General features: G+C 54.9%; 1 protein-coding gene across 1 annotated transcript in view; it reads right to left on the bottom strand.

Annotated features, from left to right (window-relative positions):
• The window catches only part of STAB1 (stabilin 1), a 61,995-nt gene that overhangs the window by 2,069 nt on the left and 45,586 nt on the right, over positions 1-14,340 (bottom strand). The window contains exons 43-67 of the mRNA XM_009321848.1: positions 13,763-13,836; positions 13,336-13,410; positions 12,618-12,737; positions 11,562-11,609; positions 11,352-11,435; positions 10,282-10,428; positions 9,978-10,115; positions 9,225-9,284; positions 8,943-9,119; positions 8,308-8,394; positions 7,688-7,834; positions 7,452-7,517; positions 6,647-6,872; positions 5,831-5,980; positions 4,878-4,982; positions 4,322-4,429; positions 3,924-4,117; positions 3,090-3,234; positions 2,483-2,616; positions 1,981-2,146; positions 1,639-1,745; positions 1,293-1,412; positions 729-881; positions 490-609; positions 100-240 (exon numbers count right to left, since the gene is read on the bottom strand). Of these exons, the coding sequence (XP_009320123.1) occupies positions 100-240; positions 490-609; positions 729-881; positions 1,293-1,412; positions 1,639-1,745; positions 1,981-2,146; positions 2,483-2,616; positions 3,090-3,234; positions 3,924-4,117; positions 4,322-4,429; positions 4,878-4,982; positions 5,831-5,980; positions 6,647-6,872; positions 7,452-7,517; positions 7,688-7,834; positions 8,308-8,394; positions 8,943-9,119; positions 9,225-9,284; positions 9,978-10,115; positions 10,282-10,428; positions 11,352-11,435; positions 11,562-11,609; positions 12,618-12,737; positions 13,336-13,410; positions 13,763-13,836 (3,092 nt within the window). The remainder of the gene's footprint in view (positions 1-99; positions 241-489; positions 610-728; positions 882-1,292; positions 1,413-1,638; positions 1,746-1,980; positions 2,147-2,482; positions 2,617-3,089; positions 3,235-3,923; positions 4,118-4,321; positions 4,430-4,877; positions 4,983-5,830; positions 5,981-6,646; positions 6,873-7,451; positions 7,518-7,687; positions 7,835-8,307; positions 8,395-8,942; positions 9,120-9,224; positions 9,285-9,977; positions 10,116-10,281; positions 10,429-11,351; positions 11,436-11,561; positions 11,610-12,617; positions 12,738-13,335; positions 13,411-13,762; positions 13,837-14,340) is intronic.

Genomic DNA, 14,340 nt, shown 5'->3' with positions numbered 1-14,340 from the left:
CCCCCCACAGATGATCCCCCGGACCCCATCCACCTGCTCTCCCCCGGAGAGGCCGCTGCCCTCCCCCGACCCGCTCCCCATCCCGCAGGCTGCGCTTACCTGAAAATACCCGAACTGCTCCTCCCCACGCCGCCTCTTCACACAGTAATAGGCGACGCCGGCCCCGGCAGCCAGCGCAAAGCACAGCGCTGACAACGTCCCTGCGGCCACGGAGCCTGACGCCTGCGCCACGCCATTCACCTGCGTCGAAAAACAGCGGCCCGGTCACAGCGCTCCCCTGGCAGAGCGAGGGGGGGGGTCCTCCCGCACAGCCACCCACTGCGGCTCCCCAGCGTGCCCATGGGCAGCCCAGCCAAAATGAGCCGCGCCAGGAGAGCCGAGAGGACGAGGCCAGTCCTTGGGATGACTCGGTCGCCTCGTCCCGTTGCCAGGCCTGGCGCCGGCTGCTTCAGCACCTTCCCTTCCCCGTTCATGCCCTCGGACACTCGCCTGACCAAGATGAACGAGGGGCGGTGGGATCCTCAGCGGTTCTGCAATCGCGTGAATGATACCGTTGAAAGCTATGATGTCCCACTCCACTATCATCGTGTCATTGATCCCCTTGGCATCCTACAGCACAGGACAGAGATGATGTCACCTGACCACAAAGCCTCCCCGCTGTTCCCCGTCTCAAAAGAGATGTGCTGAAAACTCAAGGGGTTTTTGACGTCTTCGGAGGTTAAACCTACCGAGCGCTCTGTGCTATTGCCCACTGGGAGGTCTGATACGTGGAGGTCATATCCTGACTGGGACGGGATGATGGTGCCCGTTGTGAGGTTGAAGCTGAACAAGATGACGTTGCTGGACGACACGTGGAGCTTCAGTTCTTCTCCTGTCAGCGTCTGAAAAAGCAACAGGGAGCAGGGAGGAGAAAGGGCCGAGCTGGCTCTTGCCCCTTCCCTCCTGCTGTGTGCAGCCCCCACCTGGCCTAAGCCCAGACACTCTCCATGGCCACAAGACAGCTCCATTCATGGGCAACATGGCAGAAAACTACTACACAGAGAAGGGGGGGAACTGCCATCCTTAGAAATAGTCAAAGCTCAGCTGGAGAAGGCTCTGAGCAACCTGACCTAAAGTGTGAGAGGTCGGACTAGAGACCTCCCGCGGTCCCCTCTGACCTAAATTCCTCCTCCTTCCCCAGACTCTATTTCACATCACCATCACACCAGCTTTGGCGGACTCCTGCTCTCCTCTGGGGCTCTGATAGTTTGCTCCATGCGCCCTCGAGTGGCCGCTCATCCCTGCTTGCTTACTTCATTGTCTGCAAAGCCAGAATTCAGAGGGACAAAGAGAGTTTTGGGAGCAGAGTCATCAGACAAATAGATGAAAAAATCCAGTCCTTCTTCTGTGTCATTGGCGAAATCGAGCAACATCTGGAAAAGATGGGAGATCATCATCATGATGTTGCAGGGAACTGAAGGCTGTTACCTTCCCACACGCAGGAAACATCCCCCAGCTCCAGAAAGAAAATGCCTCTGTGTTTGTACCCTGCACCCCACACGCAGACCAAACCACCACTTCTCCCTGTCACAGTCGATCCCTCCCTTCGCCTTGTTGCCGGCTGCTGGTGTACCGAAGAGCCGGGAGAGCATCGCTTACAGAATAGAAGGTGGAGAAGCGAGCGTGGTCTGCGAGCACATCGGGGAGTTTGCCGCTGCACCAATACCCATCTCCCACGAACCCGTCACGGCAGGTGCAAGTCAGATCTGCAAAGGAATGCCAAGGTGGGACTTGACTCACCAATGGTGGCTACGCTGACCACCTCTCCCTTGACTTCTGGATGCCCCTCAGCATGTTCCCTCCTGAACGCGGGCATGAGGAGAGGGGGATGTGCCCGCCTGCCCGTGCCTCGTGCTCTGAGGGCAGTTCTCTGCCTGCTGCCCCGACATGCTTCTTGTGCCCGATGGGACCGTCCCCAGGAAATGTGCTCATGCCACTCACCCTTCTCCCGGTAGCAGAATGCATCCCAGGTCTCGCTCAGGTTGCTTCGGGAGCCATAGTCCACGATGCCCACTCGGTTAGCCCCACAGCTGGGGTTGGGGTAGGCCGTGGGGTATCCGGCTGTGCCATTGTCCAGCCAACCCACCAAGCACAGATGGAATCCCATCTGGCAGAGGAAAACTAATGATTAGATTAAAAATAGTATCTCTGGCCCAGGTTTTCTGCCCTGATGCACATTCCCATTGTACAGCCTTCTGCTACTTTCCCCCAACACCTAAAGGGCTGGGCACTGCCAGAGGTCTCATCCCAGTGTGACTGAGAAGACCCACCAGCCCTCCCGGTTTCATGGATGGAGAGGAAGCAAACAGGGCCTGGCAGGTCGCCCACCCACACATCACGGGCTTGCTACTGCTGGACCGGGCCCAGGGAGAAGCACTGCACGTCCCCACCCCACGAAGAGACGGAGGTGGCCCCTGCCCGACCTCTACATCCCTGCCCTGACCTGCTGTGCTGCCGAGAGCTGTCGGAAAGTGGCCAGGGAAGCACCTTCTGCAGCACAGGCCGCCTGAGCCTGCTCGTAAGTGAAGTCGTACTTTTTTCGGGGTGACTGCAGATGAAATACGCCCATAGTCTTATCTGCAAAATACCGAGGCCAGGGAGCATCAGTGCAGTATAGTGAGCAAGCAGCCTCCCTGGGGCAGTCGCATGGGTCCCCTGTGCAAGCACAGACAGCACTGCCAACGGAGGGTGCTCTGTGCTGCATGGGAGGATGGGATGTGGACAGTGCTCAAGTGAGGGCGAGGTGGGATGCAGCACGGCTTTCTCTGAGCTTCTCGCCTTCCACGAGAGAGTCAGTGCTTACTGGCAGTGTAATTCCACCAGAGGCCATCTCACGCGTCACACAGGAGCAGACAAGGATGGCTCATCCTCCCCGTATGACGTGTAGGGCAAAAGGGGAATGTGAAAACCAGACCAAGCTACAGAGACAAGTCCCCGGCCCCTTGGCCATCCTGCCCTCCAGCTCTCCCGAGGGGTGCCCCAGCCAGAAGGCAAAGGAGTGTGACCTCTCCATGGAACATGAGCCCTCGCACATGGTTGAGCACACTCACCATGAAAGTGCAGGTCGGTACAAATGGCCTCCCGATGGCACTGCCCGTTGTCTTCCAGGCACCGGTCCGTGGGGGGCACAGCCTCTTCCAAGCACTGGATCCCGTCACCGACATAGCCCTGCTTGCACTCACAGCGCCGCTCGTTCTGCAGCACAAAGTAAGGCCATCATTTGTGTGAGTGCAAACACGCAGATGCCAGCTGGGGAACCTTGTATCCCTATGAAGATGGGGCTGAGCCTTCAGAACGCCCCCACAGCCCACTGGGACTATGACAGAGCTACAAAAAGCCACACGGCCTCTGTCCTACCCCCGCACCCAACTGAACATGAACCAAAAAATGTCACATTGAATCCTCGTCACATGCTGTTTCAAAAACAGATGAGCTTTGGGGTATGTGGCCTATGATTCTTGCACTACATCATGTTCCCAGTCCCATCTTCTGGCCTGAGCAGCTCTGGTTCCTCTGCAAAAATGGCTGGCATTGTCCTCGAAGGGCCATCCCGGAGCCCACAAAACAGCCTAGAAATGCTACGACTGACACGGTTTATGCCCCTTAGACAGAAGAATGGGGAAAAAATGGCCTCAGCATAACATCATCAGGACCATCACGACAGCCAGGCAGCAGACCGAGGGCATGGCCCCTGCCTGGCATAGCAACCTGCAGGATGAGCACAATAGCTGAGGGGGCCGGAGAGGAGGGGCAGGCATGGGGACTGCAGTAACAGGGGACGCTGTCACATTGCTGTCCTCCGGCAGCCTGAAGCATCCCACGGCAGCCACCTGCACCGTTCTCCCAGGCGTGCAGATCTGCCCGGACCTGGGGGATGTACTCACCGGCCCAGTGCTGATGCAGTTGGCATGCTGGCTGCAGTCCCCGTTCCTACCGTCCGCACACCTGTCTATGGGGTCGCAGACGTAGCCGTCGCCTCCATACCCAGGAACGCAGGCACAGGAGACGTTCACGCCAACCTGCGTGCACTGTGCGTGCCTGGCGCACCCCCCGTTGTCCTGGCTGCACATGTCGATCACTGCAGGGATAAAAGTGTTAGGTTAACTAAAACACCTTGCTAGGTGTTCTGGTGGTCTGTCTGTCTGTCCTGCCAGTCATCCCACTGATGTGGCCATCCTCCACAGAGCTGCTCAGGAGATGGTCACCTGTTGTCTTGCCGTGTTGTCCACTTTCCCCTTAGCTCATCACCCCTCCACCCCAGCCCCTCGTGGCTCTCCCCTACCTGAGCACGTTCTCCCATCTCCTTCGTAGTGTAAGTTGCATTCGCAGAGGTTGCCAGAGCGGCAGACGGCCTGGGGGGGGCATGGTGGAGAGCAGGTGGGTGTCATGACTGAAACCAGAACACACACAGGTCAGAATGATCCAAGGGCTGCAACATGGGCATGGCTGCCATCGCCAGCCTCTGCCCCAGGCCACCTGCGCCATGCTCCCCCCTCTTTCCCCCTCTGCTTTTCTGCAGATGCCTCGCCCAAACCCAGAGGACCGTTACTCCGTCAGATACACTCTAGACCTTCACCTCACCCTCAAGCTCTTCTTGGAGCACCTCTGAGCTCAGGGACTTGTTCATGATCAAGTGGAGCTTTCCTCCTCCTCCTCACCACCCAAACCCTTGTGAAATTCAACAGCATGGGCCAGATCTCAGGATGAGCCCCCGCAACTGAGAGCTCCTTTTTGGAGATATTTCTGACTGGCTGCTTGAACAATCCAGCTGCTGGGAAAGCGGCTGCATGCCACCGAGTCGCAGAGAACAGCAGGTGGTGGGGCTTGGCATCCCTCACCTAGTCTGATTTCACAGTGGTCTCCGGTCCAGCCCTCGGCACAGAAGCAGAAGCCATCGCCATGCAGTCCTCCGTTGCACACGCCATTCTCGGTACAGTTACACTCTGTGAGGAACAGGTAAAAACAGTCATGGCATCTGCCTTGGTGGCAGTGGAAGGCCATGCTCAGGCCATGGGATAGCCACGTGGCAGAAACGTGGCTTGTGTGGGCAGTGCAGGAAGGCAGGCACGGCAGTACGCACACACCCCTTCCTGCCACTGCCAGCCCTGGCCCCCCTCCTCTGCAACACGCACCCTGCATGGAGGAGGGGAAGCCTCTCTGCACCCACCAACCCCCATCGTTCCCCTCCCCTGGGCATTTCTAGAGATGTGTTTTTCACGCTCAGTCCCTACAACCATACAGCCATCAAAAACATTCCTGGAGACCCCGTGAAGCCCAGCTTGGGACAGGGGGACGGGTAACTCCCTTTTCCTTCCCTTTGCCTTTGCCTCACAGGGGCACAGGTCCCTCCTGAGCATGTCCCCGGAGATGCTCTTTCTGTACAGGGTTCATCACAACTTACAGATTTGTCCCTCAGCCCAAAATACGTCATAACCCTTTCTGCCAGACTGGGGCTCTCAGCTTTGCGTGACAAATGAGGAGGAGTTTTTGACCCCAGGGCCTTGACACAGAAGGCCATCCAGCCTTCTCAAACTACAGCTGGGGTAGTTTGAGATGGCAAACTATGCCCAAACGGCTGTCCTGCCAAGAGCCCATGGAGGGCCCCAGCCCCAGAGGTCTGACCTGAGCATTACCAGGACTGATGCATACATGGCAGCACTGATTCCCATGCTGTAAGCTGCAAAGAGGTCAGGCCAGCACCCACCCCCTCTCCAAGTAGCACCATGTGCCGCAGCCACCTCTGCACAAACCCTCTGCATTGCTGCCACCCCACAGGCAGAAGCAGCCTTACCTCGGCAGTCTGGCCCGTATCTGCCCGGCGCACACAGCTCACAGCTGGTCCCGATGAAAGCCTGGCTGCAGTTGCATCTCCCCGAGCCACCGATTTTGTCATCGCAGGTACCACGGTTACTGCACGGCACCTCCAGCCCTCCTGGGCATGCTGCAAATGGGGCACCTTAGTGAGGCTGCGGTGACAAAGTGACCCTGCGCTGGAGGGAAGCCACCCGCTGGCCTGTGCAGAGGCTGCACAGCAGGTGCCACGTGAGCTGCTGCTTACGGGGTGCTCGGACCACAAAGCCTGCTCGGCAGTCGGGGGAGTGAGTGCTCCCATGACAATAAACCTTAGGAACAGGGGCAACAGGGACAAATTTGGCATAGCTTCCAGCCTGGAAAGACCCTCTGCTGCAGTGTGCTGAGTCTGTGCTGGCCCACCCCATGCTGACCTGGCAGCAGACTCATCCGAGGACGTGAAAGCTGCCCATAGATGAAGCGCAGAGGGCAGATGCCGGGGAATGGTTGAGCATTGGCAATATCTAGGGGTGAGTGACATGTCTGACAGCCACCCCAGCAGCCCTGTGCCCAGGGCTCTCCACGGGGACAAGCAGTTCTCTAAGGAAAGGGAATTCCCTGTTATGATACCATCCACACACACGTCCAGGGGATTGTTCCCTGCACCCTCTACAGACTGGGGCTCCCTGCCTGGGGTTTTGCCCACCCTTCTCCAGGGAAGCACATTCATGGATGCCAGACATCTGTGCTGAACCAGTAATGCCACCTTCCCACAAGAGAAAGGGCCGAGGAGGGAAAGGGTCGCGCGGCTCCTTACCCCGACAGTCACGGCCATAGTGGTTCGCACAGCACTGAGGGACCCACTGGGTGGAAACGCAGCTCCTCTTGCAGCCTCGTTTCAGAGGCCCCCTGGAAGAGAAGTGTCTTCTGAAGGGGTCCCACGGGGAGGGTGACCAGGACGGCCGCAACGGGAAGTTGTGGTGAAACAGAAAAGTGTTTCTCAACAGCTGGTTTCCGTAATAGTAGCAGCCCCTGGTTTCCCCCTGCGAGGAAACAGGCAAAACACAGAGTTTGCCACATTGGTCACTGATGTCTCACCTTGACTTTTCTTGTGCCATTCATTCAGTTTTATGACAAGTAACAGAGGCTTCCTAACATGCGATGGGGCTGGTGACAAAGGAGCCACAGATGTACCTCCGGGATGTGCCAGAAGCCCAGCAGAGAGAGACAACGGGCGATACAGTGAGAGTGGGGTACAACCATTGCCCCCCAAGGCTGCTCACCATCTGATCCCTGGTCCGTCTCCAGTGGCCAGACCAAGCTCTTTTGCTATAAAGCACCCAGAGAAGCCCCCAGTGCTGCTGCAGGGACCCCTGCAGCCACTGTCACCCATATAGGGATTGACCAAGCAAAGACCATTGGAGCCCCTGACCCATTGCTCAGCCCAGCTCCTGCCCTACGGGACCGTGTGACTTGGGGCAAGGCATGGACAATGTGACCGAGCCGAGGGACCTGCCACATGCAGGTGTGCCTTCATTTTGCTGCTAAAACATGAGGGGTGTGAGGGTATTGTCATCAGCCCCATAACAGGCCTCCTTGGTAACAAAATCTGTAAGCTTTACCCGTTGAACGGAGCCAGCAGGGCAGCGTGGCTCAAAGCCACAGACTCCGCAGCTCTCTCTAGATCCCTGTGGAGGGGAGAAAGAAACCTCACAGCAACTCAATATGTGCTTCTGCCTCTCTCGGCTGCTCGGAGCTTTGCCGAGGAAGAGCAACAAGCCCTCCCGACATCCCTCTTCCCAGGCATGGGGCTCAATAGGTGGCACAGACCCTCATTGGCCTCATCGCAAGTGCTCACCTGCAGCTCAACAAGGACGAACTCATCGCACCGAGATCCCAGATCCGGTGGCTCCAACAGCCTATTGATGCCATAAGCAATGCCCCCATTGAATTCCATGTGCCTCTGGATGATGGTGGCATCACCGTTCCCCACCAGAAGCTCCCCCTACCAGAGGAAGAAAGCAACTTGTGATCCTGGCACATCCTACATCCTGGCTGCACCACCCAAAGGTTGTCCTTTTTGTCTGTCATGACTTCTCAATCACCTCTCGTGTCCTTGACCACCCTTCCCGATTGCCACTTTTCATGGCCATCTCTCCTAAGAAATGGCCTCTGTACATGCAACCAACACATGCTCTGTAAAGGTCATGGCACCATGCGGTTGGCTTTGCAACCTGGTCATCATGAAGTGCGTGTGCCGGTACCACATGCCTCCGCACTTTCCTGCCAGCTGGCCAGAGTCTCGAGCCTCTCTACAGGCTCAGCTGTAGCCAGGGGAATGGGGTGTCTCAGCCTGCAAGCACCCCAACTCTGTGTTCACTTCCTGCCGGTGACCAGCACGGAGCATCAGTTGCCCCGTGGCTATGCCCAGGGACACTTGCTCAGTGGAAAGCAGAGCCCAGCATCGCCATCACTCACCACGTGGGTTTTGCTGCAGCTGAATGAGACGGTGGAGCCGTGCATGGTCCGTATGGATTCGACTTGGGGCATGTTACCAGCAACAATCTTACGAGGGAAAAAGAAGAATGTGAAGGGAGAGACAGGCAAAACTGGCAGTTCATACTTCTAACAGGGTGGTGCCTGGTGAGGACAGGGGTCAGCAGCCACACTGAGAAGGGGTGTGATGCGGCAGCTGTTCCAAGTGGGTGGAACAGCGTAACTATGCTGGGTTAGTCCCAGATTCCTGAACAGTGAGACACCAGTGTGCATAAGCAGACCCTGGTTTTGCTCAGCTGGACTTCCCTTGTTCATCATCCCTATAGACAAGAGCCTGTTTGTGAGCCTTACATTGATGCTCTGGTGGTGATGTGGCCTCCCCAAGAAGCTGATGACAGAAGATTTCAGCTCAGCCATGCTGCACCAGAGGCTCGTGATGAAGTGGTAGTTGCCTCAAATGCTCAAACAGCTTTGGGTCAAGAGACTCAAGACAACTAATACGCTGCATGTTGTACAGCAGCAAAATATTTGGCAAGGTTGGTCTGGCGTAACCATAGGCAGGTGGTGGCACCACACGTGGCCTCAGGAGGTACGAGCCTGTTTGTTGTCACATTTACCTTTGTGTCCCTGATCATGTGCGCTTTGAGGTAGGAGGCCAGCACGTCCCGATGCTCTCTGCGGTACAGCCACTTCTGCCTTTTCTCCGAGAGGGCGTTAAATGCAGCATCTGTGGGCCACAGCATGGTGAAGGGTCTATGCAGGGGGTCACTAACGAGTGGAAGCAGCTCCGCGTCCTGTCCGAGATAAAAGGGGATACAAAGAAAAAGCCACAAGCCAAAACTGAACATGCACATGTACACGCCACCTTCCCACAGAGCAGCAGGAGTCAGGTCGCTCACCTGCAGCAGCTTGCTATAAATGCTGTACCCAAAGGCCTCTGCCACTTCTGTGACATTTTGCTGCAGAGGGAAGAAAGCAAACAATCATCACTAAGAGGTCCCCCTCCAGGACCTGCAGCAGTAATGCAAGGGAGAAAGCAGATGGTTAACAACTACAGTAGCTAAACACAAGTTTATCTCTGTCATCATCATGCTGATGGCTTTGGCCTGGCATGTGCTGGCATTCAGCATCCACCACTTTTCTGATTCATCCTGGGTAGATGCTGCTATGGCAGGAGCTGGGATGAATTTCAGCACTCTGTTGTGCTGTACAGAAAATGTGTTACTTACGGTAAAATGCAGGATCCTGCCTGCTCCTAGTACTTGTTTGAGGAGTACCAGAGAGACATTGGCAATCTCATACTGCAATCTGCTCTGTGCTGGAAAAGGAGTGTGATGGTTGGCATGGGACATGATCCCCCTGCCTACATCCAGTACTGTTGCTCCCTAGGGATGTGATGAATCACAGCTCCTTCCATCCCAAATATTGCTACGCCACAAATGCTGTCACCTGCACAAGCCAAAGCCGTGCCCTCAGACGTCCCCTACAGAGCTAGGAACAGGGAGGAAGAGCACCCCACGTGGCCTTGGGCTGAGGGTGTGGGTGGGAGGGCTTATCAGGGACAGCACAGTCATCAGAGCTCTTGGGAGAAAGATCCGAGCCCTGTCCGCACCACGGCAGTTATCAGGGCACAGTCGCTGCTTCAGACTTACCCGTGAGATCTTTGAGGAAACGTTACGGTCCACCAGGTCACTTGGAATGAGGATCTTGTTGATGAAATGAATGACCCCGTTCACGCCGATGATGTCACTCACGACCACTTTGGCTTCCTCATTGAGATAGATGCTATTCTGAGAGAGAAGGGATATGATGAGGTATTCCCACCCACAGCACTGCCCTGTAAGCACCTGCAGGCCCTAGGCAAGTCACTTGCCACAACCACAGTGGCCTTCAAATGGCAGCAAAAGTGACATCCTGCCAAGTGGGACAGGGAAGGGAATTGTGGCAGAGAACTACCTCTTTTACTGTGATCTTTATTTTGTGGCCAGATAAAGATGTAAGGGACTCCTGGTCTTCCAGGTCACTGGACAGCAGTTTTTGGCAACCCACCATGTGGTAGCGAAGCAGGTCCCGGAGGAGACCTCTGCTCCTCCACTCCTCAAACTACAGAGAGAAAACAAGAATGAGATCACACCGGGGACACTTTGCCTTGCCAGGGGGTGGGGGGGGCAGGCAGACCCAATGAGGGAGACCTGGATTGCCCAAGCCCCCTCTGACCCATCTCTGCAGGAAAGCCAGTCCCCCCAAAATGCAGTGAATGCACAAAACCATTCGAGAGCTTTGGGAAATTTCAACCAGCTTGACAAAACCAGCATTCAGGTCCCTTGATGAAGGACAAACGACCACGTTGGCCTTGAGGAAGTGACACCTGGGATATGTGGTCATTGGGAATTGTTCCTTTACTGGGTGGATGGGGGGGCCCATGGGAAAAAGGTTGGGACTAGTGGTGTAACTAATACCAACGGGACTTGTGAGTGATGGTATTAGGATCTTCCATTACACCGACACCAGAAAGCTATTGGTCAAGAACCTGTCTGGTTCACAGGGTCATGAATAAGGATCTCTTCCCTCATGTCTCCACTTGCCCCAGACATCCCACTTATTGGGATTAGAAGGAAGGGACCAATGGAGGCAGAATGGCAGGGCCTGGGGCACAAAGCAGGAATAAGAGGTCTTCATCACAGATGCCGTGAAGCCTTGCTGTTACCAGCCCCTAACAGCCATGGGTAACGAAAGTCACCACGCATCACTGATTTGGCACACTGCCTCTGAGGACCATGAGGCAGGTGCTCCAGTAAGGGTCTCCTTACAACAGGAGCCATGTCCACCCCTGCCCAGATTGTGTGTGTAGTGAGCCGGCATCCAAACCTCTGCTCTTACACTGGTGGAGAATGGGGGATGTCTTTAACCCTCTGCAGTGCAGCCCCTTTGCTTCAATTCACTGGGCAGAACAGCCCCAGAGGGGACATTGCCATGACTGGAGCTTGCCAAACACCTGACAGCGCTTGGGATGGGAGGACACTTACCGTTGTGGTGTTTCCTATGAAACCTGTCCGTGGGACGAAGACGGTGAAAGGCCCTGCCCCACTGAGCTCCTTGATGTTTTCTGCCTGTGGCAGAAGAGCATTTGTGGGAAGGGAAACAGAAAACATGATTCCAGTTAGCAAGACCCTTTGCAGAAAACCCTAAGTAGGATTTACTACACAGAGACAAGGACAAAGCTGTTTGTCACCAACCAGTATCATCTTAAAGAACACGGATGCGTCTTCGATCCTTCTGAGCTCCTTAAACAAAGAGAAACAGCTGGTGTTAGCAGAGTCCCTTCTACTTGCTCCTCACCAGCCAGCACGGTGACCTGCTCCTTCCACTCCAGGTCATTCTCCCACCCCAATGAGACACTGGTTTTCCTGACACACGATAGTGATCTTTCCCTCCCTCCCTTGCCAGCACTGTGGACATTACAAAGCAGGCAATGACCTCTGCCTGGACCATTCACATCGCAGATCCTGCAGGATGGAGCGGACAGAGAGATGAAAGCTGGCTGCTTCTGCAGCAGCTGTCACATAGGTTTAACTGCCCCTGTGCTCCTGGGACACCTCGAGTGCTTCACAAAACCTCCGCTTTAACCTCACTGTGCTGCCACTACCAGTTCTGGGATGCTGTCCAGAGTGGCAGACATAGGCTTGGCAGGGCAAACTCCCTCTCCTTACCACACTAACTTTCAGTAAGAGCAGAAGCACAGAACTGAGTCCATCTCTTTTCTCCCGGCTCTGCTGTGGGGATGACAGCTTTTATTTGCCACTACCAGAAAAGGTCACCAGTTTGCCCAAGGGCAGCCGTTGTATTGGCAACAGAGCCGGAGATAGGCTGCTGCCCTCCAGACTGGATCCCAAGTCCTGGCATGGCCACAGGGGACACCTGCCCTGATCCCACAGACTGGGAGAAGTGGGTTCCCTTGGGAAAAAAAAAATTGTTCCCGTTTGCTTATAACATTAAGAAAACAGCACCCTGGAGGTATGGCCAATGTTGCTGACAGAGCAGCAGAGTGTTGACATCATGACTCCTTTTGGAGCAAAGCTGCTTTACTGTGATTCTCTCCCACAGCTAGCACACCAAATACACCTACAATTTATGGATAGTTTGCCTCAAAGCACCTGTCTCCACTCCTACACCACACACGTGTCAGTATGACACTGCAGATCTGCTCACCTGCAGCTTGCATTTGGAGGGGAGGGAGCGGTTTGCTGCAGGGCAGGGTCCCAAACACAAAAGATACTGCCTGTGCTTCTCACCTGATACACTTTGCCATGGCAGGTGAAGCCATCTCCGATACTGTGCCAAGAGCAGGAGCAGTTTCGAGTGCCAGGGCCTGTGTACTTGCAGAGCCCAAATGGACTACAGCCTCCGTTGTTCTAGGAGGAAAAGCAGAAGTCTTGCATGGAGGGGCATCACCAACAATTTGAGTGGCCACTTGCACGTGGGAGCTGCTAACTACATCCAGCCCAGTGGAAAGGAAACCATTCCTCCCATCTGCCTAGTGCCTTAGAATAAACCTCACCCAAATCCTCAGGGGCTTTTCAGCATGAAATCCTCCCATGAAACAAGACTTTCGCACCTTACTTTGGAACCCAGAGTGATGACAAAACCCATGATTCATAGAGACATTTTGACATGGCAGTGATGCCGTGAGCACAGATTACTCTTAAGCTTTTGAGCATGCCCCACACAAAATGGACGCAGAGAAACAAGCCCACATGCCTCCAACCCTGTGTCACTGTTTCCACACCGCTTCTCCCACAAGAGGGAGTGCCAGGTGGCCGACGTACTTGCAGGTCATTGCGAGAGGCAGTGGAAACCAAGCACACCAGGAAATCCCTTCGGTATGTGAAAAGGCAAGACAGCCAGCTCTAAACAAGCAGGCTAACCCTGTTCTTGCTGTTAACTGTTGGGAGAAAGGAACACTTCAAGACTGTGGCCTTTACCTCTGGTAACAGCAAAATGCAGACATACCTGTTCACACAAGTTGATGGGGTTGCACTGGCTCATGCCATCCCCACTGTAACCAGGAAGACAGTTGCAGGCAACCTGGAGGGAGAACAGATGCTCAGTCTGACACTTGGACCCAATAATGAAAACACGCAACGGCTGAGCTGGATGGAAGGCACGTGGTATAGCACCCATTGCTACATTCACGAATAACCATGTTTGTGTCAACAACAAATATAACCCGAGACTCCCTCCAGTCTCTGGCCAACAGAAGGCATCTGCTTTCAAGGAAAGAGCAATCTTTTCATGCCCTTCCCAGGCAACTTTTCTATGTGGAAGGTAATAAGCACAAGGCAGTGCACTGCAATGGAAAGGATTGTCTCTAAGAGAATTACACAGCTGTGACAACCTCCATAATAATGTTGTCCTGACATCCATCTTACGTACTCACCTTCCTTGGGCCTGTTTTAATGCACTCTGCGTTGGTGTGGCAGCCCCCGTTGCTTTCAAGACAGAGATCAATTTCTGCAGCAAAACAATAAGGCCACATTATTGCTGAGGGCTGCTCAAGGCAGCTGGGAATTAGTGACCCAAAGAGGTATTGGGAAAGCAACAGGGGGGACCTTCCCAGCTTGGGAAACATTTTGGTGGAAAAGTGACTTGTGATAGCAAAGGAATAGGGTACAACTGCAAGTTCTACTCCTGCCACACATGGGTCTCTGAGTTGTGATAAATCTGCCCACAGAAAATCCCACGCCTGCCTGGGTGTGCTTTAAAGGATATGAGAGGATTGGACTCTCCCACATCACTCTCTCTCCATCTTCATCTCAGAGCACCGCTGTGGGAGACTGCCCTCACCCTCTGTATCTGGACCTCTCCACGACATGCATCAGGGCAAGAAACCTCTCGGGGCTCCTTTGGTTTGAGACCAAAACACTGGTCTGAGGCCATCCAGTGAGACAGGTGCCAAGGGCAGCGTGGGCTCTCCACCCAGTTTTGGGTGGCACTGCGCTGGGACAGTGATGACCA

The sequence above is a fragment of the Pygoscelis adeliae genome, unplaced genomic scaffold, assembly GCF_000699105.1.
Source record: "Pygoscelis adeliae isolate BGI_AS28 unplaced genomic scaffold, ASM69910v1 Scaffold94, whole genome shotgun sequence".
In the NCBI taxonomy this organism is placed as follows: Eukaryota; Metazoa; Chordata; class Aves; order Sphenisciformes; family Spheniscidae; genus Pygoscelis; species Pygoscelis adeliae.
The sequence above is the reverse complement of the archived record's forward strand: the minus strand, read 5'-3'. Positions and strand labels throughout refer to the sequence as shown.